The sequence below is a fragment of the Eriocheir sinensis genome, unplaced genomic scaffold (genome assembly GCF_024679095.1).
Source record: "Eriocheir sinensis breed Jianghai 21 unplaced genomic scaffold, ASM2467909v1 Scaffold8, whole genome shotgun sequence".
NCBI lineage: Eukaryota > Metazoa > Arthropoda > Malacostraca > Decapoda > Varunidae > Eriocheir > Eriocheir sinensis.
The window spans coordinates 1,696,984-1,722,215 of NW_026112164.1; the positions used below are offsets into that span (position 1 = coordinate 1,696,984).

The 25,232-nt window shown below is 42.5% G+C and overlaps 1 protein-coding gene across 1 annotated transcript; it reads left to right on the forward strand.

The window, feature by feature from the left end:
- Nucleotides 1–2,874: 2,874 nt before the first annotated feature.
- On the forward strand, nt 2,875–23,697 carry LOC126994464 (uncharacterized). The gene is made up of 5 exons (XM_050853777.1): nt 2,875–3,216; nt 3,808–4,030; nt 13,876–14,007; nt 22,395–22,604; nt 23,680–23,697. The coding sequence occupies exons 2-5, from the start codon at nt 4,025–4,027 to the stop codon at nt 23,695–23,697; spliced, it is 366 nt and encodes a 121-aa protein (XP_050709734.1). The 5' UTR covers nt 2,875–3,216; nt 3,808–4,024.
- Nucleotides 23,698–25,232: the final 1,535 nt, after the last annotated feature.

The window sequence follows — 25,232 nt, forward strand, 5'->3', positions numbered from 1 at the left end:
TCTGGTTTGTCCACTTGTGATCTTGGTGAGCGCTGAGTATAATCAGTAAGCAAGTTTTACATCTCCGCCTGTAGCGCCGGTAGGCTTTCTTCATGGGCCTGGATGGTGGTTGGCTCAAGCCTGTCATGGCGCAGGCAATTTTTATAGTGGCGCCAGTTATGCTTGGCTCATGCTGCCCCCCGGAACTCACTCTTGATTCACTGGGCGGTTTCTTCTTGAGTCTGGATTGATGGGTGGCCTTCTGAAAAGCATATGGGTAGTCTGTGGCCACTTGGCGGTTAGGCTATGTAAGGTTAGGTAGGAAGTATTACAGGTAATGTTGAGCAGAATCACAATGAAAGTATTTTCCAGAATGGCCCGTGGTTAGTTTCCAAGTTACAGCCGAGTGTCTTCACTCAGGAACCACACACCTGCAGAGACTTCAGGAATATGTGGCCCGGCGGTGTGTTTAGGCAGGAAGGCAAGGCAGACAGACTGGTTACATTGATAGCACTGTGTCTCCTGATGCAGGCAATGCTATTTTGTTCCTGGTGGCTCCCCTGTCTCTCTGTTGGCACCTTTTGTTCTTACTTACACTAAATATAAAGTAATAAAGAAGAAAGAAAAGCAAATGTGGTAAATGTATAGTTTAGTTCTGCTGCCTCAAAATATCACCATGATGTGAGAAGGCACACAAAACTAACTTAATAAAGTAATGGTAAATAAATGACAATAATAATTGATAAATAAATAATTGCTAATGAGTTAAATCTTAGTTATGTCATAAGTGCCATGCCATTTATTATTATCATTATTATTATTATTATCATCATCATTATCATTATTATTATTATTATTATTATTATTATTATTATTATTAATATCATTATTATTGTTATCATTATTATTATCATTATTGAAGGAAAGAATATAAGGTTCTAGTCTTTGGTAACTGTTGCTACTACTCCTACTACTACTACTGTTATTAACTAACCTAAAGTAACCTTGATAGTTTTGTTTTCTCCCTTGAAACAGTGATTGCCCCAAAATAATCATAAAGAAAAAAAGGAAAAAGAAAAGTCAGTCCAGGTATATAAATGTGTAGCATAGTTCAGCCACCTCAGAAAGCCACAACAAAACTAACCTAACCTAACCTGGATAGTTTCGTTCTCTCTCTCTCCTGAATCTCTGAGAAGTTGTGCGTCAGTAAAGCAGCCTTGCAAGCCTCCCTGCCTCATGTAACTGCCATGATGGGAAGGTTCACAAAACTAACGTAACCTTACCTGGATACATTTTCTCTCTCCGTCTCTTTAAACTCAGAATTTTGGTGTCAGTAACACAGCTTTCCTGCCTCATGTAACTCATAACACTGCCATGGTGGGAAGGTTCACAAAACTAACGTAACCTTACCTGGATACATTTTCTCTCTCCGTCTCTTTAAACTCAGAATCTTGGCATCAGTAACACAGCTTTCCTGCCTCCTGTAATGCATAACACTGCCATGGTGGGAAGGTTCACAAAACTAACTTGACCCAACCTGGATACTTTTTCTCTCTGTCTCTTTAAACTCAGAATCTTGGCATCAGTAACACAGCTTTCCTGCCTCCTGTAACTCATAACACCGCCATGGTGGGAAGGTTCACAAAACTAATGTTACCTAACCTGGATAAGTTTTGTTTTCCTTCTCTCTGGAAAATAAACAATTGAAATATACCTAAACAGAAATAAAGAAAGATGGCAGTGTGACCCTTCTGGTGTACCATGAACCTATAGGAAAGTATTATCATTATAACTCTGTGCCCTGTGTCCCCAGCTGTGTGAAGAAGCTGAGCAGCGTCTCCCTGGCCTGGGCGTGGAGTGAGCTGGTCCCCTCATCACCAGCACCATAGACCAGGGATGAGGTGCTCCTGGCCCTCCGGCACACCCTCCCAAGGACCAGAGGATGTCCGACTGCTGGTGGTGGGACCTGACCTCTCATCTCTGGGTCATTGTAGTGCTCAAACTTGCTCTTGGTCTGTGGCCTGACCCTTGCATCCCTCTGGGTCATTGTAGTGCTCCAAACTTGCTCTTTTTCTGTGGCCTGACCCTTGCATCCCTCTCTCTGGGTCATTGTAGTCCAAACTTGCTCTTTTTCTGTGGCCTGACCCTTGCATCTCTCTGGGTCATTGTAGTGCTCAAACTTGCTCTTTTTCTGTGGCCTGACCCTGCATTTCTCTGGGTCATTGTAGTGCTCCAAACTTGCTCTTTTCTGTGGCCAGACCCCTGCATCTCTCTGGGTCATTGTAGTGCTCCAAACTTGTTCTATTTCTGTGGCCTGACCCCTGCATTTCTCTGGGTCATTGCAGTGCTCCAAACTTGCTCTTTTCTGTGGCCTGACCCGTGCATCTCTCTGGGTCATTGTAGTGCTCCAAACTTGCTCTTTTTCTGTGGCCTGACCCCTGCATCTCTCTGGGTCATTGTAGTGCTCCAAACTTGCTCTTTTTCTGTGGCCTGACCCCTGCATCTCTCTGGGTCATGGTAGTGCTCCACACTTGCTCTGTTTCTGTGGCCTGACCGCTGCATCTCTGGGTCATTGTAGTGCTCCACACTAGCTCTTTTTCGGTGGCCTGACCCCTGCATCTCTCTCGGTAATTGTAGTGCTCCAAACTTGCTCTTTTTCTGTGGCCTGACCCCTGCATCTCTCTGGGTCATCGTGGGTCATTTCAATTTCAATTGCATCTTTTTCTTCATGGTTCTATTTATTCTCTGTCTCTCTCTCTCTCTCTCTCTCTCTCTCTCTCTCTCTTTTCCCCTTAAAAACAAGCTTGACCAACACTTCCTTCACCTCAGTATCACTAAAGTAGAAATGCAAAGTCTTGGTGCCATTTGATTAATATAATTTCACTGAGGGCAGGTTTAAGGGCAGACCGCCCAGTGTGGACCATAAGGTGTGTGTGTGTGGTTTGAATATCTGTGTAAATCTCTCTCTCCCTGAGATCAGCAGCAGCAGCAGGCAAGGTCAAGGAGGGTAAGGTCAAGGACTTCTGCCAAAATGTGTGACCCCAGCATGCAGTAAACTGTGATAAGGAACAATGTTTTGCCCTGTGTGTGTGTGTGTGTGTGTGTGTGTGTGCAATATGCCTACATGTTACCTATGGTCAATTTTTTAGGTCACTCCACACTCCTATCAAGGCCGTGCTGGACAGGTTCAGTGACGACTCAGACACGTCAAATATCTTCCCTCAGAGGCACTGACAGGTACGCCAACACACTTTGTATGTCTTAGGAAGCAGGCTCACCATTCCTTGTATACAGAATATTACTAGTATTATTGTGCTACTACTACTACTACTAATAATAATAATAATAATATTGCTGGTTTTGTTATAAGAGATATACTATTACAGTTAGCCTTATAACTTCCTGGACCTCTACTCATTTCACTATATTAACTGCTTTTTACATTGATTAACTTATTTTCTGCTCTCTGTGCTGCTCCCAGGCATTCTTATGCTGCTGCTGCTCAGTGGGATTCCGTTTACAATTCTAATTCTCTGGTTCTGTGTGTTGTGTGTGTTCTTGTATAGAGTCTCCTAAGGTTATTTGAGTCTCCCTTCACTTGCCCTCAGTAACCTTACACTCTGCCATAACCTCTGATACTCGTCAATGGGATTCTGTTTACAATTCTAATTCTCTGGTTCTGTGTGTTGTGTGTGTCCTTGTATAGAGTTTCCTAAGGTTACTTGAGTCTCCCTTCACTTGCCCTCAGTAACCTTACACTCTGCCATAACCTCTACTACTACTACTACTACTACTACTACTACTACTACTACTACCACCACTCCGCAGGCTTCTACAGTGGTAGGGCTGAAACGACACATCCTGGCGGGGGGCACCTTTGACAGCCCAGGACACACCTCCGCCCCCGCCAGCAACCTCATCACCCGACTGCTAGTTCAGGACCCAGCGCAGTGGTCCAACTCAGAAGAGATTGCTGCCACGAGTACCTGGCTAGTGCCCCCCCTCTTATGTACTAGCCCTGACCTTCAGCGACGACCCCGACCCCATGGAGGTAAGTTTAGGGAGGAAGGGAGGGAGGAATGGAAAGGGAAAGGAAGGAAGCATTTGTGTGTGTGTATTTACCTAGTTTACCTAAAGTTGTGATTTACAGGAACGGAGCTGTGCTGGTGCTGTCCTGCCTTTCCAACTACTTCAATCTAACGTGGCCATAAATGCGCTTATTGACTTAGCCTGCACCACTTCCCTCTCCAGGCCATTCCAGACCCCCACACATCTCTGCGGGAAGCTGTTCTTCTTGATGTCTCTTCTACACATTCCTTTTCTCAACAGTTTTCCATTTCCTCTTAAGTTTCTCTCTTCTCTTATCAAGAGGTCATCTCTATCAGATTTCTCTACACCATTCATCACCTTATACACTGCTATTAAATCTCCTCTTTCTCTTCTACTTTCCAGTGTAGGGAGGTTCAGCCTCAGCAATCTTTCTTCATAAGGCAGGCCGCTCAGACTAGGTGCCATTTTTGTTGCCGCTCTCTGTATCCTCTCCAGTTTTCTAACGTGTTTCTTAAGTGATGGCGACCAAGCCACTGATGCATATTCTAGTCTAGGGCGTATTAAGGTCACAGTCAATTTCCTTGCCATGTCCTCACCAAGGTATGTGAACGCTGCTCTGATGTTCCTCAGCAGGTTGTGTCTCAGCTGATATTTTACTCACATGTCTCTCTGGAGACAAGTTCTCTGTGATCATCACTCCAAGGTCTTTTTCTTCTGTCTTCCTGTCTAACTTATCCTTACCCAACTTATAATGTCCCTCTAGTTGCATTCCACTCTTTCCAAATTCAATAACACTGCACTTTTTGGTATTAAATTCCATTTTCCACTTCCTGCTCCACCCCCACACTGTGTCCAGGTCTCTCTGGAGCAGCAAGCAGTCCTCCTCTTTTTCCACTCTTCTCATTATCTTAGCGTCATCGGCAAACAGACTCATATAGCTACCCACTCCTTCTGTCATATCATTAACATATGCTGCAAACATAATTGGGGCCAACACAGAGCCTTGCAGAACTCCACTCATGACATTTTTCCAACTTGATTTCCTGTCTCTAATAGTTGTTCTCATCATCCTGGTCTTCAGAAAATCCTCCATCCACTTTAGAAGACCACCTCCTAATTTACCCACCGTCTCCAGCTTCCACATCAACCTCCTATGTGGCACCTTGTCAAAGGCCTTTTTCAAGTCCAGGTGGACAGCGTCAGCCCATCCATCTCTCCTGCACAACATCTGTCACCCTTGAATAGAAACACACCAAGTTTGTCAGGCATGATCTTCCTTTCCTAAATCAGAACTGTCTTTCTGTGATGATTTCATTTTCCTCTCGGTGCTTCGTCCATTTCCTTTTCACAGTTCTTTTGCATATTTTTGACACTACGCTCGTAAGGGAAGCTGGTCGATAATTAAGTGGGTCGTCTCTTCTTCCGCTCCTGTAGATGGGGACTGTGTCAGCTTTTTTCCAGTCCAGAGGGACTACACCCTCAGCCAATGATCTCTTTATAACTTTGTGTATTTTGTCCGCCAGTTGATTCCTACACGCCTTCAGCACCCAGTTGGAAACACTGTCAAGACCCTGTGACTTCCTCACATCTAGATTCTCCATTTCACTAGTTATCTCCTGCACTGCGATTTCTGTGTCACAGGCAGGGCCCTCTTGGGCCTAGCCCAGTTGGTACGTCAAACTCGCTTTCTCTTGTGAATACTTCTTGAAAGCTTTTGTTCATTTCTTCCGCTATCTCCAACTCGTCCTCATACACCTCGCCATTAACTTTCAATTTTGTTATTTCCTCACGCTGTTTTAGTTTCCCGTTTATAAATCTGTAAAATAGCTTCGGTTGGTCTGTGCATTTGTCTATTATATCCCTTTCAAAATTCAGTGTTTCCTCTCTGCATATTCTAATATAGTCATTTCTTTCTTGTTTATATAGTTCCCGGACATTCTGCCGTTTCACTCTGCTCCACCTTCTCCAGGCCTCCTCTTTCTTTCCCTTGCTTTTGCATCTCATGTTGAACCCGTCCTTCTTTCCCTGCAATTCTCTTTCACTTTTGGCACATACTTCTTAACCCTTCATTGCAAATCTCTAATAATATATTCCATTTTTCTTCCACTCTGCTTGCTTCTTGGAATCTAGACCAGTCTGTGCCTTCAAAATATTTCCCCAGTTCAGTGTAGTTAGTTTTACTAAAATTATGCCTTCCAGTTCTGTGTCTTTCCTTCCTTACTTCTCCTCTTTCTTGTTTTATCTCAAACTGAATCACCACATGACCACTTTTTCCAATTGATTGGTTATAGTCAATGTTTTCAATCACATTTACCTCATTTGTGAAGACTAAGTCCAGGCTGGATGGCTCGTCCTGTCCACTATACCTTGTGAAATCTGATGCCCACCGGGTCACTGTATTCTCCATCATCAGCTTTAGTAACACATTACCACGTGCTTCCCCTTGTTGTCCAGTCTTCCCAGCTTACTTCTTTACAATTAAAGTCTCCCATAATCATTAATTTGTTGCACGCTTTCACCATGTTGTCCAAACAGATTCTAGTATCTCCTAGCATGTTGTTATAGTCCTCCACTGACCATGATGAGGTCTTAGGTGGCACATACACAACTACATGTGTGTGTGTGTGTGTGTGTGTTTAATATATATATATATATATATATATATATATATATATATATATATATATATATATATATATGAATCTCTCTCTCTTGTGAATACTTCTTGAAAGCTTTGTTCATTTCTTCCGCCATCTCCAACTCGTCCTCATACACCTCGCCATTAACTTTCAATTTTGTTATTTCCTCACGCTGTTTTAGTTTCCGTTTATAAATCTGTAAAATAGCTGGTGGTCTGTGCATCTGTCTGTTATATCCCTTTCAAAATTCAATGTTTCCTCTCTGCATAATTCTAATATACCTCATTTCTTTCTTGTTTATATAGTTTCCAGACATTCTGCCGTTTCAATCTCTGCTCCACCTTCTCCAGGCCTCCTCTTTCTCTCTCCTTGCTTCTTTTGCATCTCATGTTGAACCTGTCCTTCTTTTCCCCTGCAATTCTCTTTTCACTTTTGGCACATACTTCTTAACCCCTTCTCATTGCAAATCTCTAATAATATATTCCATTTTTCTTCCACTCTGCTTGCTTCTTGGAATCTAGACCAGTCTGTGCCTTCAAAATATTTCCTCAGTTCAGTGTAGTTAGTTTTACTAAAATTATGCCTTCCAGTTCTGTTTCTTCCTTCTTCCTCTTTCTTTTTATCTCAAACTGAATCACCACATGACCACTTTTTTCCAATTGATAGGTTATAGTCAATGTTTTCAATCACATTTACTTCATTTGTGAAGACTAAGTCCAGGCTGGATGGCTCGTGTCCACTATACCTTGTGAAATCTGATGCTCTCTGTCACTGTATTCTCCATCATCAGCTTTAGTAACACATTACCCCGTGCTTCCCCTTCTGTCCAGTCTTCCCAGCTTACTTCTTCACAATTAAAGTCTCCCATAATCATTAATTTGTTCACGCTTTCACCATGTTGTCCAACAGATTCTAGTATTTTTCTTCCACTAGCTTGTGTTGTTATAGTCCTCCACTGACCATGATGAGGTCTTAGTTCAACATACACAACTTCAGTGTGTGTGTGTGTGTGTGTGTTTTTATTATATATATATATATATATATATATATATATATATATATATATATATATATATATATATATATATATATATATATATATAATGTTTTCAATATATATTTACTCTTCATTTGTCTCTCCAGGGGCTGTCCTGTTTTTGGATGCCCACTTGGTCATATATTTCCAAAGAGCCCAGGTTCGATTCCCCGGAGTGGAAACATTTATCATTTTTTTTCACGTGTCCACCCAGCAGTGAATGTGGTATTAATTTGTGTTCTATCTCACATCTGTTCTGTGTTATAATCTCTTCCCTCCTGTCTTCACACACATACATGTTGTGCCCAATAAACAAAACTTTCCATATATATATATATATCTCTCTCTCTCTCTCTCTCTCTCTCTCTCTCTCTCTCTCCAGGGGCTTGAGAGTGGTTAGTACACTTGGTTCACAACCAAAGAGAGTGTTTCTGCGGAGTGGTTTGGCGGTTTTCCGATACCCTACGTGTCCACCCAGCAGTGAATGGGTACCAGAGTGTTAATTGGGTGTGTTGTTGTATCTCCTGGTCTGTTTTCTATAATTTTCCTGTTTCCGGCATATGTTCTATGTTGTGGGAATAAACAATTTTCAGAGTGTTCTTGTGAGGTGTTGTTGTGTTTCTGGTGTTTTTGTGTGTGATTTGGCTGTTTCAGAGTGTTCTACGTGGGTTTCAGAGTGTTTGTGAAGTGTGTTGTGTGTTTCGGTGTTTTGTGTGTGATTTGGCTGTTTCTGAGTGTTCTATGTGGGTTTCAGAGTGTTTTGAGTGTGTTGTTGTGTTTCCGGTGTTTTTGCGTGTGATTTGGCTGTTTCTGAGTGTTCTATGTGGGTTTCAGAGTGTTTTGAGTGTGTTGTTGGTTTCCAGTGTTTTTGTGTGTGATTTGGCTGTTTCTGAGTGTTCTATGTGGGTTTCAGAGTGTTTTGAGTGTGTTGTTGTGTTTCCAGTGTTTTGCGTGATTTGGCTGTTTCTGAGTGTTCTATGTGGGTTTCAGAGTGTTTTGAGTGTGTTGTTGTGTTTCCGGTGTTTTTGTGTGATTTGGTTTGTTTCTGAGTGTTCTATGTGGGTTTCAGAGTGTTTCTGAGTGTGTTGCTGTGTTTCTGGTGTTTTGCGTGTGTGATTTGGCTGTTCCTGAGTGTTCTACGTGGGTTTTAGAGTGTTTCTGGTGGTTTTGCATGATTTGGCTGTTTCTGAGTGTTCTATGTGGGTTTCAGAGTGTTTTAAGTGTGTTGTTGTGTTTGGTGTTTTATGTGATTTGGCTGTTTCGAGTGTTCTATGTGGGTTTCAGAGTGTTTCAAGTGTTGTTGTGTTTTGGTGTTTTTGTGTGATATGGGTAGTCGGGTGTTCTTGCATGAGTTTGTCGTGTGTTTCTCGAGTGTTTTTTTTCCCTTTGCGTTGTGCTTGCAGACACCCTTTGAATTCCCTGAGGAGTCGATCTGCTCCTCCTCACTACACCTCTCTAAATCCTCTAAGGATTAACCCTTCCCCCCTTCCCTCACCTCACTAAGCCCCCCACCCTCGCTCACCTCACCTCTCTGCTCCTCCTCACCACCAAATCCCTAGAGGATTAGCCTTCCTGCCCTCCCAAAATGTCAGGTCCGTTCTGGTGGGGCGCAGGGAATTTCCCTGATTAGGCGTTGTCAGATGTACTAGCAGCAATTATTGTCTTATTGAACTACTTCTAAATGACTTCATAATAATGTATTTATAAAATTATAATAAGGATGTATAGAGGAAAGCTCTGAATATTGTTCTAGTGGAATGATAACAATGACTTTATATAAATACCACAAACTGTGGCAGCTCTGTTCTCCAATGGCACTGAGGCTGGGTCAAGGTACAGTGACCGCGCTAATCCACCAGAAACAGTCAATTCTCATGATAACCCGACACACACACACACACACACACACACACACACACAGAAAACACACACACACACACACACACAAACACACACACACACACAAACACACAAATACACACACAAACACACACACACACACACACACACAAACACACACACACACACACACACACACACACACACACACACACACACACACACACACACACACACACACACACAAACACACAAATGCACACAGGTCAATTCTCATGATACAAACACGACACACACACACACACAAACACACACACACACACACACAACAAAACACACACACACACACACACACAAGTGCTCACACACACACACACACAAACACACACAAATACACACACAAACACACACACACACACACACACACACACAAACACACACACACACACACACACACACACACACACACACACACACACACACACACAAACACACACACACACACACACACACAAACACACAAATACACACACAAACACACACACACACACACACACACACACACACACACACACACACACACACACACACACAAGCCACACACACAAACACACACACACACACACACACAGACCCCACACACTCACACACACAGAGAGAGAGAGTGGATGTCTCAGCAAGAAAAACAATAATGTCAGGATTCTATTTCTGAGGTGTGACAAGCACACACACACACATGAGAGAGAGAGAGATGGATCTCAAGAAAAACATATAATGTCAGAGTTCTGTTCACCAAGATTGACAGGCACACACACACTGGAGAGGGGGGGGGGGGGGCAGGCAGGCAGGCAGGAGCAGAGCGACGAGCGAGCAAACGAGCGAGAGATGGCACCTAAAGTGCAGTACTTGTAGCTTCTCAGCTCACTTTTACAGGGCGTTCTGCTATCTGTCGACTGTCTCTCAGGCAGCATCTTGAGACAAAGACTGCAGGGAGCAGGAAGAGAGGAAGATGGAAGCAGGCCAGAATAAAATAATAGAGCTTTTCTCTCACAGGCAGCATCTCGAGACCAGACTGCAGGAGCAGGAAGAGAAAGGCCGACAAGCCAGGGCAAATAATGAGCTTTCTCTCCTGATAGCATCTCAGATGAGCCAGGAGCAGAAGAAGATGGAAGCAGGTCAGAATAAAATAATGAGAGCTTTCTCGCACTGTTTCCTCCTTGCAGGAATTCATCAGGCTAACGTTGCTGTAAGGTACCCAAACGCCCTTCTCCAACCGCCCCTTTGCCCTCAGCGGTACCGTCGACACCAGCCTTGGACAACACCACGCAACGGGAGGATGCCGTGCTTTCGGCACCGACCATGATGGCTTCACCGTCGTGAATGGAGGCCAAGCCAGCCAGACAAGCGATTTATCTCTGTTCATTGCTGCTTCAACAGGTTTGCCATTCTGGAGGAGGAGGACGAGCAGGCGAGCACCTTCCTGGTGGGTGATTCCATGATTCGCCAGCAGGTCCTGGTTGAGTTCTGCAGGCAGAGTTCCTCGTCGAAGACAGAACCATTGCTATCCTGGTCACTGGGATCGACGACACTGCTGCACTCTTGAGAATCTCCCCGGGCTACTAATGATTCACTGTTTGTTATCCACACACAGGTACGGAACGACGTCACCACGACCCGGTCTGAGGAACTCCTGGAGGAGTACCGTAGGATCATCCAGCAGTATAAGTCTAAATACCTAACATTTTGATTTCAGGAGTTCTACCACGGACGTGGGCGGAGACGACTTCTTCAGTGGGGCCTTCAGCCTAAACAACCGCTTACAGACTCTTTGCAGAGGCGACATGGGTTCTTCAACGCCTGGGACAATTTCTATGGACAAAGTGAGCTCTTCCCACAGGGACGGATTACACCTGTCTCCCATCAGGCAGCCAGATTCAGAAGGCTCCTCAACGACATGATGCAGTACGTGACACCCGATCAAAAAACGACCCTCAGCCACGTCCCTCCACCCCGCCCGTGTAAATAGACGCCATTCATCGCAACAAACCCGTAACCGTGATCCCGCAAGTACCTCCACCTCTATTACCAGGCCTCTAGATAACTTAGAAATTGTTAGTTTCAATGCGCGTAGCCTAAGAAACAAATTTGATGAACTAAGATGTCTTGCTCTGACACAATATTTTGACATAATTGCTATAACTGAAACATTTATCGACACCACAGATATTGATTTAAGTTCCGAATACAACATAGATGGCTACAGACTCTTCAACAAAGATCGTGTAAACCGTAGAGGCGGCGGCGTCGCCCTTTATGTCAAAAGCTATTTGCAACCCACTGACAAAACACCAAGAGACAGTAACGTTGAACATTTGTGCGTGCGAGTAAACATTGCAAAAGTTAATTTAAATATATCTGTCACTTACAGGCCTCCCGGGCAATCACTCGATGACGACCTTGAAATGTACAGCGTCTTAAGGCAGTCAATTAATAACAGCGACTCACTGATATTAGGAGACTTTAACCTCCCCCATATCGACTGGGCGACGCACCAGCATCAGGTACAGAGAGCAAGTCTCACATAGAATGATCGAATTTCTTGAAGAAAGATTATCTAAAGCCAAATGGTTTCTGAACCAGCGACAAAATAATATATACTTGACCTTATAACGACCCAAGATAACCTAGTCAGTACTGTCAGGTACAGAGCAAGTCATAGAATGATCGAATTTCTTGAAGAAAATTATCTAAACCAAATGGTTTCTGAACCAACCACGACAAATAATATGCCCGACTGTTGTTATAACGACCCAAGATAACTAGTCAGTAATGTCACGGTACGAAGGCAAGTCACATAGAATGATCAATTTCTTGAAGAAAATTATCTAAACCAAATGGTTCTGACCAACTTGACAAAATAATATACTTAGCCTTATAACGACCCAAAATAGTAGTCAGTAATGTCACGGTAGGGAAACACCTTGGTTCCTGCGATCATAAATTAGTGCGCATTTCATTTTACACGTATATTGTGTTTGCCCCATTTTGCCCTCAATACGACCAGGGCCCGGTTCGTTCTGGGCGGGTGGAAAATTTGGGTAAACTTCCAATACCGCTATCCACCCGCAGTGAATGGGTTCCAGGTATTAATCAGAGGTTGTCACCTCTCTAGATCTGTTTTCCATGTCATAATTCCTTCCCTTCCCGTCTCTCCCAACTATCACTGACCACAGATGGCCCGCCAATAAACAAAACTTTCATTGCCACACTCGGCTCACAACCGCAAGGAGAGCCCAGGTTCGATTCCTGAGCGGAGTGGAAGAATTTGGAACGGCACTGTGCCTAACCCCTGTCCACCCACCAGTGAATGGGTTCCCAGGTGATAATCAGGGGTTGTGTCCTGTCTCCTGTGATCTGTTCATATCCTGCTCAAATTCCTTCCCCTTCCGTCTCTCCAGCATATGACCACAGATGTTGCATAACTAAACAAAACTTTCAAAACTTTCACATTGCCCAGAGGCAGGTGTTTATAACTTGGGTAGCGGCTGTTTCAGTTACCCTACGCCATTCCACCCACCAGTGAATGGCTTCCAGGTATTAATCGGGGGTAGTGTCCTGTCTACTGTGATCTGTTCCCTTATCCTATAATTCCTTCCCTTCCGTCTCTCAGCATATGACCACCCAGATGTTGCATAAACTAAACAAACTTTCCAAACTTTTCACATTGCCAGAAACTGAGGTGTAACTTTTAAATGCTGTCTTGCAGTTACCATCATCATCATTGTCAGTGAATGGGTTGAGTATTAATCGGGGTTGTACTGTCTCTGATCTGTTCCTTATCCTATAATTCCTTCCCTTCCGTCTCTCCAGCATGTGATACAGATGTTGCGCCAACTAAACAAAACTTTCCAAACTTTTCCTTGCAGAGACAGGGTGTAACTTTTTTAAATGCTGTCTTGCAGTTACCATCATCATCATTGTCGCATTAGCAGCAGGGTGTGTGTGAGACGGTCTGTGGTGAACAACACGGAATTGCACAGTCTGGGCAGGCACAGCCTTCAACCTTGACACCTTGAGAACAGTTATTGAGGGACGACTTAGATATTTATTCTTGATGTATAAGTGAAGAGAGTACCTGCAACACACCAGTACTCTAGTGCACTGGCTCTTGAACTGGGGTGTGCTGCCGCTAATAATTTCCAAGAGGGCGTCAACTCTGGGAAAAGTAACTAGCAGAAAATTTAAGAACCTCCGCTCTAGTGGTTAAGTAACACACCTACCACCTACCACACCACCACCACCACCATCCTCACCACCATTTCATCACTGCAGGCTCTTCAAGGTGGTGGAGACCCTGTTGCACGTTCATCTGGTGGTGGAGTTCCCTGGCGGCGGCGAGCTGTTGAACACCATCACCACGGAGGACGCATGACGGAGGCACGGGCAGCGGCAGTCTTCACACAGGTGCTGTCTGCCATAGCCTGCCGTGTGTGTGTGTGTGTGTGTGTGTGTGTGTGTGTGTGTGTGTGTGTATTTACATAGTTGTGAAATACAGGAAAAGAGCCGTACTAGGCTCGTGTATCCCGTCTCCATAACTTATTATCCAGTTTGGCTTTGAATTCATGAATCGTTTTGCACACAGTCTCCTCATCAAGTCTGTTCCACGTGTGTGTGCGGCGTGTGTGTGTGTGTGTGTGTGTGTGTGTACTAGGGAAGGAGACTCATTCACCCACGGTTTGATCCATGCTAGACTCAAGGGAAGGGAAAGAGAAAGGAAAGAAAGAAACGGTAGGAAAGGAAAAGGAAGAGAGAGGGAAGGATAGATGTGTGTGTGTGTGTGTGTGTGTGTGTGTGTGTATTTAGCTATTTGTAGTCTAGGTGGCCCGAGCTAAGCTCTAATAGTCCCGTCTCCATATCTACATTCATCCAGCCTTTCCTTCATTTGCTGGACACTGCTCGCCTCCACCACCTCTTCCTGCAAGCTGTTCCATGTGTTAACACTTATATGTGGAAAACTATAACCTACTTTTTCAAGTCACTCAAACAGGTTCCTTTGTTAAATTTCTTTCCATTTCCTCTTAGCCCTGTGTATATTCTGGGCAGAATCCCCTATCCATCATCTCATCCACCTCTATCAAACTTATACAGCGTGATTAGATCTCCTCTCTCCCTTCTTTGCTCCAGTGTCGCCAAGTCCGTCTCCCTCAGTCTGTCTTCATACGTCATATTCCAGAGTTCTGGGACCATTTTAGTTGTAATTCTTTATCATTTATTTGTCTGTAAAATGGAATGAACTTGAGAATGTAAGGAGTCTGCAAGAGGCCGGTTGGCCTATACAAGGCAGCTCCTGTTATATTTTGCATCTTGGTTTTTCCAAACAGCTTGTTTATGTGCTTTTCTGGGGATAGTGTGTCTTGCATTGTTACTCCCAAATCCTTTTCTTCATGTACCACCTTTAAGTTGTCTCCTCCCATCCTGTATGTTTTCCTCGGTCTTTTTTTACTTTTCCCCATTTCCATAACATGGCATTTGTTTGCATTAAATTCCACCTCCCATAACTGGCTCCATCTGTACACCCTATCCAAGTCTTTTTGCAGCTCCTCACAGTCTTCCTCCGTCCTCACTTTTCTCATTAACTTTGCATCGTCTGCAAAAAGGCTCATATAACTTTCTATACCCATCGGCATATCATTTATATATATCATGAACATTATTGGTGCCAGAACTGAGCCTTGAGGAACTCCACTCTCTACTCTCCTCCAATTTGATTTCTCTTCTCTAATCACCGTCCTCATTTCTCTTCCTGTGAAGTAATCCTTCATCCACTCTATAACCTTTCCGCCCATTCCTCCCCACTGCTGTAGTTTCCAGGTTAACCTTTTGTGCATAACCTTGTCAAAATCTTTTTTCAAATTGAGACATACACAATCAGCCCACCCTTCTCTTTCTTGCACCCTGTCTGTTGCTCCTGAGTAGAAACACAGTAAGTTGGTGACACACGATTTCCCTTTTCTAAATCCAAACTGTCCTTCATTTATCATGTTTTCCTTTTCTAAATGATCAGCCCATTGTTTTTTATTATACTTTCACAAATCTTGCACATTACACTTGTTAAAGAGACTGGCCTATAATTTAGTGGTTCAGTTTTATCTCCACTTTTATAAATTGGTACAATGTTCGCTCTCTTCCACTCTAAGGGCACTTTTCCTGTATTCATAGAGCATGTTATTATGTCATGAAGTGGCTCCAGTAATTCATTTCTACACTTTTAGCACTTGACTGGAGATGTCATCCGTCCTGTAGCTTTCCTTCCTCTAAGGTTTTCATCAGGTGCAACAGTTCCCTTCTCAACCTTTACAAGATTTAATTTCCCTTCATTGCAATTTCTGAGCCCCAGTCAAAGTCGGTTTCTTTCGTAAACACTTTATGAATTTTTTATTTAATATTTTGCAATTTCTTTGTTGTTTCAGAATACATTTTTTTCTTTTATCCTTTCCACTCCTTCATTTCTTTTCAACTTCCCGTTTACTAATTTATAAAACATTTTTGGTTCTTCTTTACATATAAAAACTATTCTTCTTTCAAATTTAGCTTTCTCCTCTCTCCTTATTTTCACGTAATCATTTCTTGCTTTTTATATTTGTCCCTAGTGTTCTTATTTGGTCTTTTCTTTAAATTCCTCCTTACCTTATTGATATTTCTTCTTGCTGTTCCGCACCTCCATCCAAACCATGTTTTCTCTCCTTTAGTTTTTACTGTGTAGTATGGAACATATATCTCTGTTCCTCTGTTGTAAATATTCATAAAAACGTCATATTTCTCTTGAATATCAGTACTCCTCTTCATACCAGTCCAGTCTACCCCGCCGAAGAGTCTTGAGTCCAACGTAATCTGCCCTAACATAGTTTTTCCTTTTTTCCTTATAAGCCTCATCTCAATATTCACATCCTTCCAAAGTTTTCATCTCCAATAGTTCATGGTCACTCTTTCCTAAGGGGCACTCGTGACTGACTCCTTCATCCAACTCCACGTTTTTTGTGAAAATTAGGTCAAGTCTTGATGGTTGGTGATCCCCTCTCAGCCTTGTTTCTCCTTGCACCCACTGCGTCACCAGGTTATCTGTTGCCAGCCTCAATAGTTTACTTCCCCAGGTATTTTCACCACCCTCTCTTGTCTAATTTTCCCATTTCATTTCTCTGCAATTTAAGTCTCCTGTTAATAATACCTTTTTATTATTTTTTATTTCATCTGTCAGTGCCCGTATTGTGTCTTCCAGCATAGTGTTATATCTTGCCTCATTCCAACCTTTGGTTTTAGGGGAGACATTGGCTGTTATTATGTGTATTTACCAAGTTGTGGCTATACAGTGCCTGGGCTTACGCTCGTGTGGTCCCGTCTCCGTATCTGTATTTGTCTAACTTATCCTTAAAGCTTTGCACACTCTTTGCCGATACTACATCCTCACTTAGTCTTTTCCAAACCTCTATATTTCTTTGCGGTAAGCTATTTTTCTTTATGTCTCCCAAGCATCTTCCTCTCCTAAATTTTTTACTGTGTCCTCTTGTGTTCCTGGTGTTTATTCCTTCTTTTAGTAGTAACTCCTCATTATCTACTTCTTCCATTTTGCTCAATAATTTATAAATTAGTGTTAGGTCTCCCCTTTCCTCTTTGGTCTAGTGTTGGTAGGTCCATTTCCTTTAGTCTTTCCTTGTATGTCAATCTCTCCAGCCCTGGAACCATATTTGTTGCCATTCTTTGTATTCTTTCTAGTTTTTTTGTGTTTCTTATGGGAGACCACACTGCCTCCGCGTATTCCAATTTTGGCCTAATCACAGTGGTTACTAACTTTTTCTTCATATCCTTGTCCATGTAGTGGAATGCTAATCCTATATTTCTCACCATATTATACGTATCACTGAATATCCGATTTACATGACTTTCAGGCTGTTGATTATCTTGTATTGTCACTCCCAGATCTCTCTCTTCTTGAACTCTCTTTAGCCCGTGTTCTTCGGCTATGGGAAAGCCGAGAGGTGGCCGAGAAACGGCAACGTTACACTGCATTTTGAGACTAAGAAAAGAGCATGGAACATACATCAGAGTACTCCTCTCATGACCATAAAGCCGTTGAAATATTTACTTATACTCCATTGTTGTGGGCAGTGTTTGTTACAAAACAAGCAGTCGTGACGCGCGGCATCTAGCCGAGAGTCGCTTGTTGTCTGTTTTAGAGAATTTAACAAGTGATTACTGTATGGGTAGCTAATTCACTTTGCCATGACCTTACAACACAACCTGTGACAAATAAGCCCACCTCAAGGTCACTCACCCACCACAATGACCATGCATGGTGGGTTGTGCTATGCCGCCACCACCCACAATTAGCTGGAATTAGGGGTTTTGAGTCGAGCCCCAAACGGGGTCCGCCGAAGCTGCCGGGTTAATATTTCTCCATTTCCCATTTTATATGTCCATTTTGGTCTCCCTTCACTCTTTCCCATTTCCATTACATGACATTTCTTCACATTGAATTTTATCTCCCATTAAATACTCCATTTCCAAATCTTGCTCAGGTCATCTTAGAGAATTTCACAGTCTTTACTGTTTCTAATATGTCTTAGCAATTTTGCATCATCTGCAAACAGGCTCATATAACTGTCTGCCAGAGGTGGCGCGGTACTGTAAAATCATCAGTGTGGTTGTGGTGGTGCGGTAACTTGAAATTTGATTCTATTGTAAAGACTTGCTGGAACTTTTTGTTTTGCTCAGTCATGTCTTAAGGATCTTCAATTATCACATTCCCATCGCTCAGTCTTTCCATTGTTTCCCTTGGTGTGATCTTTCCATTTATGAATCTGTAAAACAGTTTGGGTTGTTCCTTGCACCTTCCACAATATCCTTTTCATATCCCTTCTCTTCTTCCTTCCTTATTTTCACGTATTCATTTCTCGCTACCTTAAAATCTTCTTTATTCCTTTGGTTTTTATTTCTTTTCAATCTTTTCCAAGCTTTGTCTCTTTTCTCTTGCCTCAGCACACCTTGCATTAAACCAGTCCTTTTTTCCTTTTTCTTCAGGTTTGTATTCTGGTACAAATTTCATAACCCCTGGTTTATACGCCTCCAGGAAAATATCATACTTTTCTTGCACTTCACTTGTTCTCTTTAACTCATCCCAGTCCAGCTCTCCATTGTACTTCCTGAGGTTTTCCGCATCTGCCTTCCTATAGTTTAACCTGTTTCTTTTATAGGATTCATCCCCTTCACCTCCTTCCTCCTCTGTTACCATCTCTAGGATCACGTGGTCACTCTTACCCAGAGGGCATCCATACCTTAATTCACTCATCAAGTGCATTCCCTTTGTCAACACCAGGTCCAGTCTCGCTGGTTCGTCGTCACTTCTATATCTTGTGTTTTCCTTCACCCATTGCATCATCAAGTCTGCCATCGTCAATCTTAAAAACCTTTCCCCCCATGCCGTATTACCACCTACACTTTCAGAAATCTCCCAATTTACCTCCTTATACTTAAAATCACCTCCTAGCAGAAGTCTTTTGTTTGTCTTGAGTAGTCTACTTAAACTCTGAATGGTATCCTCAATCATGGCCTCATATTCATCTCTACTCCATGAGCTAGTTCCTGGTGGTACATTCGTTGCTATAATCGTCATCCTTTCTCTGTTTTTGTTCTCCAGATTAACACTCACTATTTCTGCCTCTCCTTCTCCATATACGACTGATTTTACTAATACCTCCTTCCTCGTCATTACCATCACTCCTCCACCACCTTTGCCCTTTCTGTCTCTCCTCCATACATTGTAGTTATTATCAAACACTATTTGGATGTCTTCACTTAGTTTAGTTTCTGTTAAGCATACTATCTTGGGCTCCTTTTCCTGTGGGTAGTCTTGTAAATCCAGTTTACTAGACAGTGTCCCGTCTACATTCGTATACATCCATTATTAGTTGCAATCTCGTCTAGCTTCTGTTCTCTTTTGGCTTTTCCCTTATGTGCCATTTCCTCACCCGATCTTCCAGAACTCTCCAAAAAAATACCTCTTTTTTCCTCTTCAGATTTTACATTATTCCTTTCTTTTGCCTCTGCTAGAAGTTTGTTTCATTTCTTCCTTTCTTCTTCCTTTCTATTTTTCTTTATATATATATATATATATATATATATATATATATATATATATATATATATATATATATATATATATATATATATATATATATATATATATTTTTTTTTTTTTTTTTTCTTGCATCCCTCTGTTTCCCTTGACCTAGTTGTCCTGTACAATAATTCCTCTGTTGCCTTCTGTGATCTTAATCTCACTTTAACTGGCCTGGTCTTCCCTTCCATGTAGGGACCCATCCTATAGATTTCCTCCACCTCCTCCTCAATGTTTTGCCATTCTTCATCATTTAAGTTCTTAAGTAAGTCTTTTACAGATTTCCGTTCCTCCTTTTCCCTTCTTGGTGTGTGTGTTATGTTCCTTTCCTTCATGCCAAACATCAGCACACTCTTGGTCTTGTCTGCCGCCTCTCACACCAGCTCCTCATGTTTCTTCAAGGCCTTAACCACCTCCTTCTCTTCCCTTCCTTGTCTTCTTACAATTGTTGTTCGATCACTTCTTTAAAAGGACTACATTTGCTTTTTCATTTTCCACCTTCCAAGTCCTTATTTCACCCAGCACTTCCTCTTATAGTGTGTGTGTGTGTGTGTGTGTGTGTCGTCTCTCTCTCTCTCTCTCTCTCTCTCTCTCTCTCTCTCTCTCTCTCTCTCTCTCTCTCTCTCTCTCTCTCTCTCTCTCTCTCTCTCAAAATAACTACTCTATAGTACATAAAAAAAGTGAGACATTTTTCACTCCATATATTCTTCTTCTTTTTCTTCTTCTTTTTATTATTTCTAAGGCAGTTTTTACCTCTCCTCTCCTGTCCCTTCATCTTTTTCTGCTTCTACTTTTTTTCTTCATCTTCTTCCTCCTCTTCATCAATGGTTTTGTTTCCCCTTCTCTTCCTTCCTGTGCTGTGAAATATAAAACAAATAATGGTTTCTAAGGCACTTTTTTCCCTTCCCTCCTCCTGAACAGCCTCCCTCCACCCTAACACAGCCCTGCCTCCCTTTCCTAAATGTGCTATTTCTGTTTGTTTTCTAAGGCAGCGTTTACCTATCCTTCATATTCTCAGGCAATTTTTACTTATCTCTGTGAATTTCTAATACAATTTTTCCCTTCCCTCTTCCTGAGTAGCTTCCTTCCACCCTAACACAGCCCTGCCTCCCTTTCCTAAACTTGCTATTTCTGTTTCTGTTTTCTAAGGCAGCATTGACCTTTCCTTGAATTTCTTAGGCAATTTTTTTACTTATCTGTGAATTTCTAATACAATTTTTCCCTTCCCTCTTCCTGAGTAGCTTCCTTCCACCTAACGCAGCCCTGCCTACCTCTCCTAAACTTGCTATTTCTATATCTGTTTCTATTTTCTAAGGCAGCGTTTATCTACCCGTGAACTCCTTAGACAATTTTTACTCATCTCGGTTAATTTTTACGGCAATTTTTACTTCTTGAATTTGTAAGGCAATTTCTACTTCTTGAATTTGTAAGGCAATTTTTACTTCTTGAATTTGTAAGGCAATTTTTACTTCCTGAATTTGTAAGGCAATTTCTACTTCTTGAATTTGTAAGGCAATTTTTACTTCCTGAATTTGTAAGGCAATTTCTACTTCTTGAATTTGTAAGGCAATTTTTACTTCTTGAATTTGTAAGGCAATTTTTACTTCTTGAATTTGTAAGGCAATTTTTACTTCTTGAATTTGTAAGGCAATTTTTACTTCTTGAATTTGTAGGGTAAATTTTTACTTCTTGAATTTGTAAGGCAATTTTTACTTCTTGAATTTGTAGGGCAATTTTTACTTCTTGAATTTGTAGGGCAATTTTTACTTCTTGAATTTGTGAGGCAATTTTTACTTCTTGAATTTGTAAGGCAATTTTTACTTATCTTTGAATTTCTATGGCAATTTTACTTCTTGAATTTGTAAGGCAATTTTACTTCTTGAATTTGTAGGCAATTTTTACTTATCTTTGAATTTGTAAGGCAATTTTTACTTCTTGAATTTGTAAGGCAATTTTTACTTATCTTTGAATTTGTAAGGCAATTTTTACTTCTTGAATTTGTAGGCAATTTTACTTCTTGAATTTCTATGGCAATTTTACTTATCTTTGAATTTCTACGACAATTTTACTTATCTTGAATTTCTATGGCAATTTTTACTTCTTGAATTTGTAAGGCAATTTATACTTCTTGAATTTCTGTGGCAATTTCAACTTCTTTAATTTCTAAGGCAATTTTACTTATCTTTGAATTTCTATGGCAATTTTTACTTCTTTAATTTGTAAGGCAATTTTTACTTCTTGAATTTGTAAGGCAATTTCTACTTCTTGAATTTCTATGGCAATTTTTACTTCTTGAATTTGTGAGGCAATTTTTACTTCTTTAATTTGTGAGGCAATTTTTACTTCTTTAATTTGTAAGGCAATTTTTACTTCCTGAATTTGTAAGGCAATTTCTACTTCTTGAATTTCTATGGCAATTTCTACTTCTTGAATTTGTGAGGCAATTTTTACTTCTTTAATTTGTAAGGCAATTTTTACTTCTTTAATTTGTAGGGTAAATTTTTACCTATTCTTGATTTTCTGAGGCATTTTTTTCCCTATTCCCTTCCTAGATAGTTTGCTTGTTTTAGCTACCTTTGAATTTCTACGGCAATTTTTACTTCATGAATTTCTAGGGCAATTTCCCCCGTTCCTTTCCTGCTCAGCTTCTTCCCCCCCTAACCAAGCCTTGTGTCCGCAGAGCCTGGACTACGACACGTGCGTCAACTCTGCCTGGCTGGACGAGGAGCGCACGCAGTGCTACACATTTGTGGTGAAGAAGGACGCGGCGCGTTGGCTGGTGGTGCTGCTCACGGTTCTTGTTGTGTGTGGGATTGACATTGCCATCAAGTCACTCTCCAAATGCAAATACTCCTGGCTCCAGATGTGTATCCTTGCTGCTGCTGCTGGTGTGTGGGGTGGGGAGGGGAAGGTTTTGTGCTAGGCTAGGTTGGGAAGGGGGACAGAAGGGGGATGGGTTAGGCTGGGTTAGGTGTGGGAGCTTGGCTAGGCTAGGTTGGGAAGGAAAGGGGAGGATGGGATACACTTGGCTAGGTTAGCTGTGGCAAGTATGTTAGGTTAGGTAAGGGGAGTGAGGGGATGGGAAAGAATAAAGATGCTGGTTACTGTTGCATTAGGGATTTGGACAGCATAGGGATGAGCTAGAGTAGAAAGAAAGTTTGCAGGATGGGTCAGGCCAGGCTGGGTTAGGTTAGGAATGGGATGTAAGAATGAAGATGCTGGATCACTCTGTATGGAGTACGCATCTCATGTGTGGGGGGGTCCACTCACACAGCTCTCCTTGACAGAGTGGAGTCAAAGGCTCTTCGTCTCATCAGCTCTCCTCCTCATACTGATAGTCTTTTACCTCTCAAATTCCTCAGCCATGTTGCCTCTTTCTATCTTCTGTCGATATTTTCATGCTGACTGCTCTTCTGAACTTGTTAACTGCATGCCTCTCCCCCTTCCGCGGCCCCGCTGCACACGACTTTCTACTCATGTTCATCCCTATACTGTCCAAACCCCTCATGCAAGAGTCAGCCAGCATCTTCACTCCTTCATCCCTCACGCTGGTAAACTCAGGAACAATCTTCCTTCATCTGTATTTCCTCCTGCCTACGACTTGGACTCTTTCAAAAGGAGGGTATCAGGACACCTCTCCTCCCGAAATTGACCTCTCGTTTTGGACACTCCTCTGACCTCTGTTCGGGAGCAGTGAGTAGCGGGGTTTTTTTTTCTTTTTCTTTATGCCCTTGAACTGTCTCCTTAGCTGTAAAAAAAAGAAAAAAGAAAACAAGGGATTTGGACAGCATCGGGATGAGCTTGAGTAGAACGAAAGTTTGAAGGCTGGGTCAAGCCAGGCTGGGTCAGGTGTGGCATCTTTGGATAGGTTAGGACGGGGAGTGGAGAGTGATGAAAAGAATTATGATGCTAGTAAATGATTGACAAATGAATACTGTCTTAAGTTTCCCACCAACTTTCCTTAGCCGGGCCTCGGACAGTGACTGCGGGGTGCAGCAGGAGGCGCTAACTCTCCCCTACCCACTGTTTGTCGCGCTGAACATTGGCCCGGCGCTTGTGGCTGCCTTCCTCGGCTCTTATGTGGAGGTGAGTGTGTCCGGATATGCCTTGTTGGAGTAGACACAAGTTGAGTTAAGTCTTGTGTTGATCTTTTGAGTTTTATGTGAGGGTTTGTGTGTCTGTATTTCTCTGTTTTACACTAACTCATCCCTGTGCTGTCCAAATCCCGTATGCAAGAGTTAACCAGCTTCTTCATTCTTTCCTGCCCTTACTAAACCAACCAATCCCACTGTCCCCTCCTCTTCCTAACCTAACCCAGCCCCCCACACCTAACCCAGCCTGGCCTGACCCATCCTGCAAACTTTTTTTCTACTCTACCTCATCCCTATGCTGTCCAAATCCCTTATGCAAGAGTTGACCAGCTTCCTTACTCTCTCACCCCCTTCCTAACCTAACCCAGCCCCCCACACCTAACCTAGCCTGGCCTGACCCATCCTACAAACTTTCCTCTGTAGCTCATCCCTATCCTGTTCAAATCCCTCATGCAAAAGTTAACCAGCTTCTTCATTCTTTCACCCCCTTCCTAACCTAACCCAGCCCCCTCCACACCTAAGTTAGCCTGGCCTGACCCATCCTACAAACTCTTTTTCTACTTTAGCTCTTCCCTATGCTGTCCAAGTCCCTTATGCAAGAGTTAACTGGCTTCTTCATTCTTTCACCCCCTTTCTAACCTAACCCAGCCTGGCCTGACCCATCCTACAAACTCTTTTTCTACTTTAGCTCTTCCCTATGCTGTCCAAGTCCCTTATGCAAGAGTAAGCAGCTTCTTCATTCCTTCATCCCCTTGCAGCAGTACACAGGCTTTGAGTCAATGCTGTGTGATGCTGTTGCTCTCATGTGCCCAGCGATATCAAAAAGTAAGAAAGCGTCACTAGCTCTGAAGCCACTATTTTGGGGACCATTCTGCGGCGCTCACTGACACTCCTTCCCTCCTCCCCTCCGCCTCACAGCCCGTGGCTGCCGGCAGTGGCATCCCGCAGGTCAAGTGTTACCTGAGTGGCGCCAAGGTGTCCCGCGTGGTGAGGATCAAGACCCTGATGAGCAAGGCCATGGGGGTGACCTTCTCTGTGCTGGGAGGCCGGGCCGTGGGGAAGGTGGGTGACTGAGCCGCAGAGCGAGAGAATGTGTGTGTGTGTGTGTGTGGATGAATGGAAAGTCTCAGTTGAGTGTTCCTGATAGCAGACTAGCTCCATGGGTTGAGGCCAAAGGTCAAGTGATCCTTTCAGGTACCTGCAAATCATACTTAATTTCTTCCTAAACAAGAGCAGTGTTAAACCTGGCCCATGTAATTTTGTTAATTATTATTATTATTATTATTATTATTATTATTATTATTATTATTATTATTATTATTATTATTATTATTATTATTATTATTATGAAAAAGTGGGATTGCAGCACTTATGAGCCTCCATCGGCACACTTGTATTCATATTAGCTAATACAACACCCCAAAAGG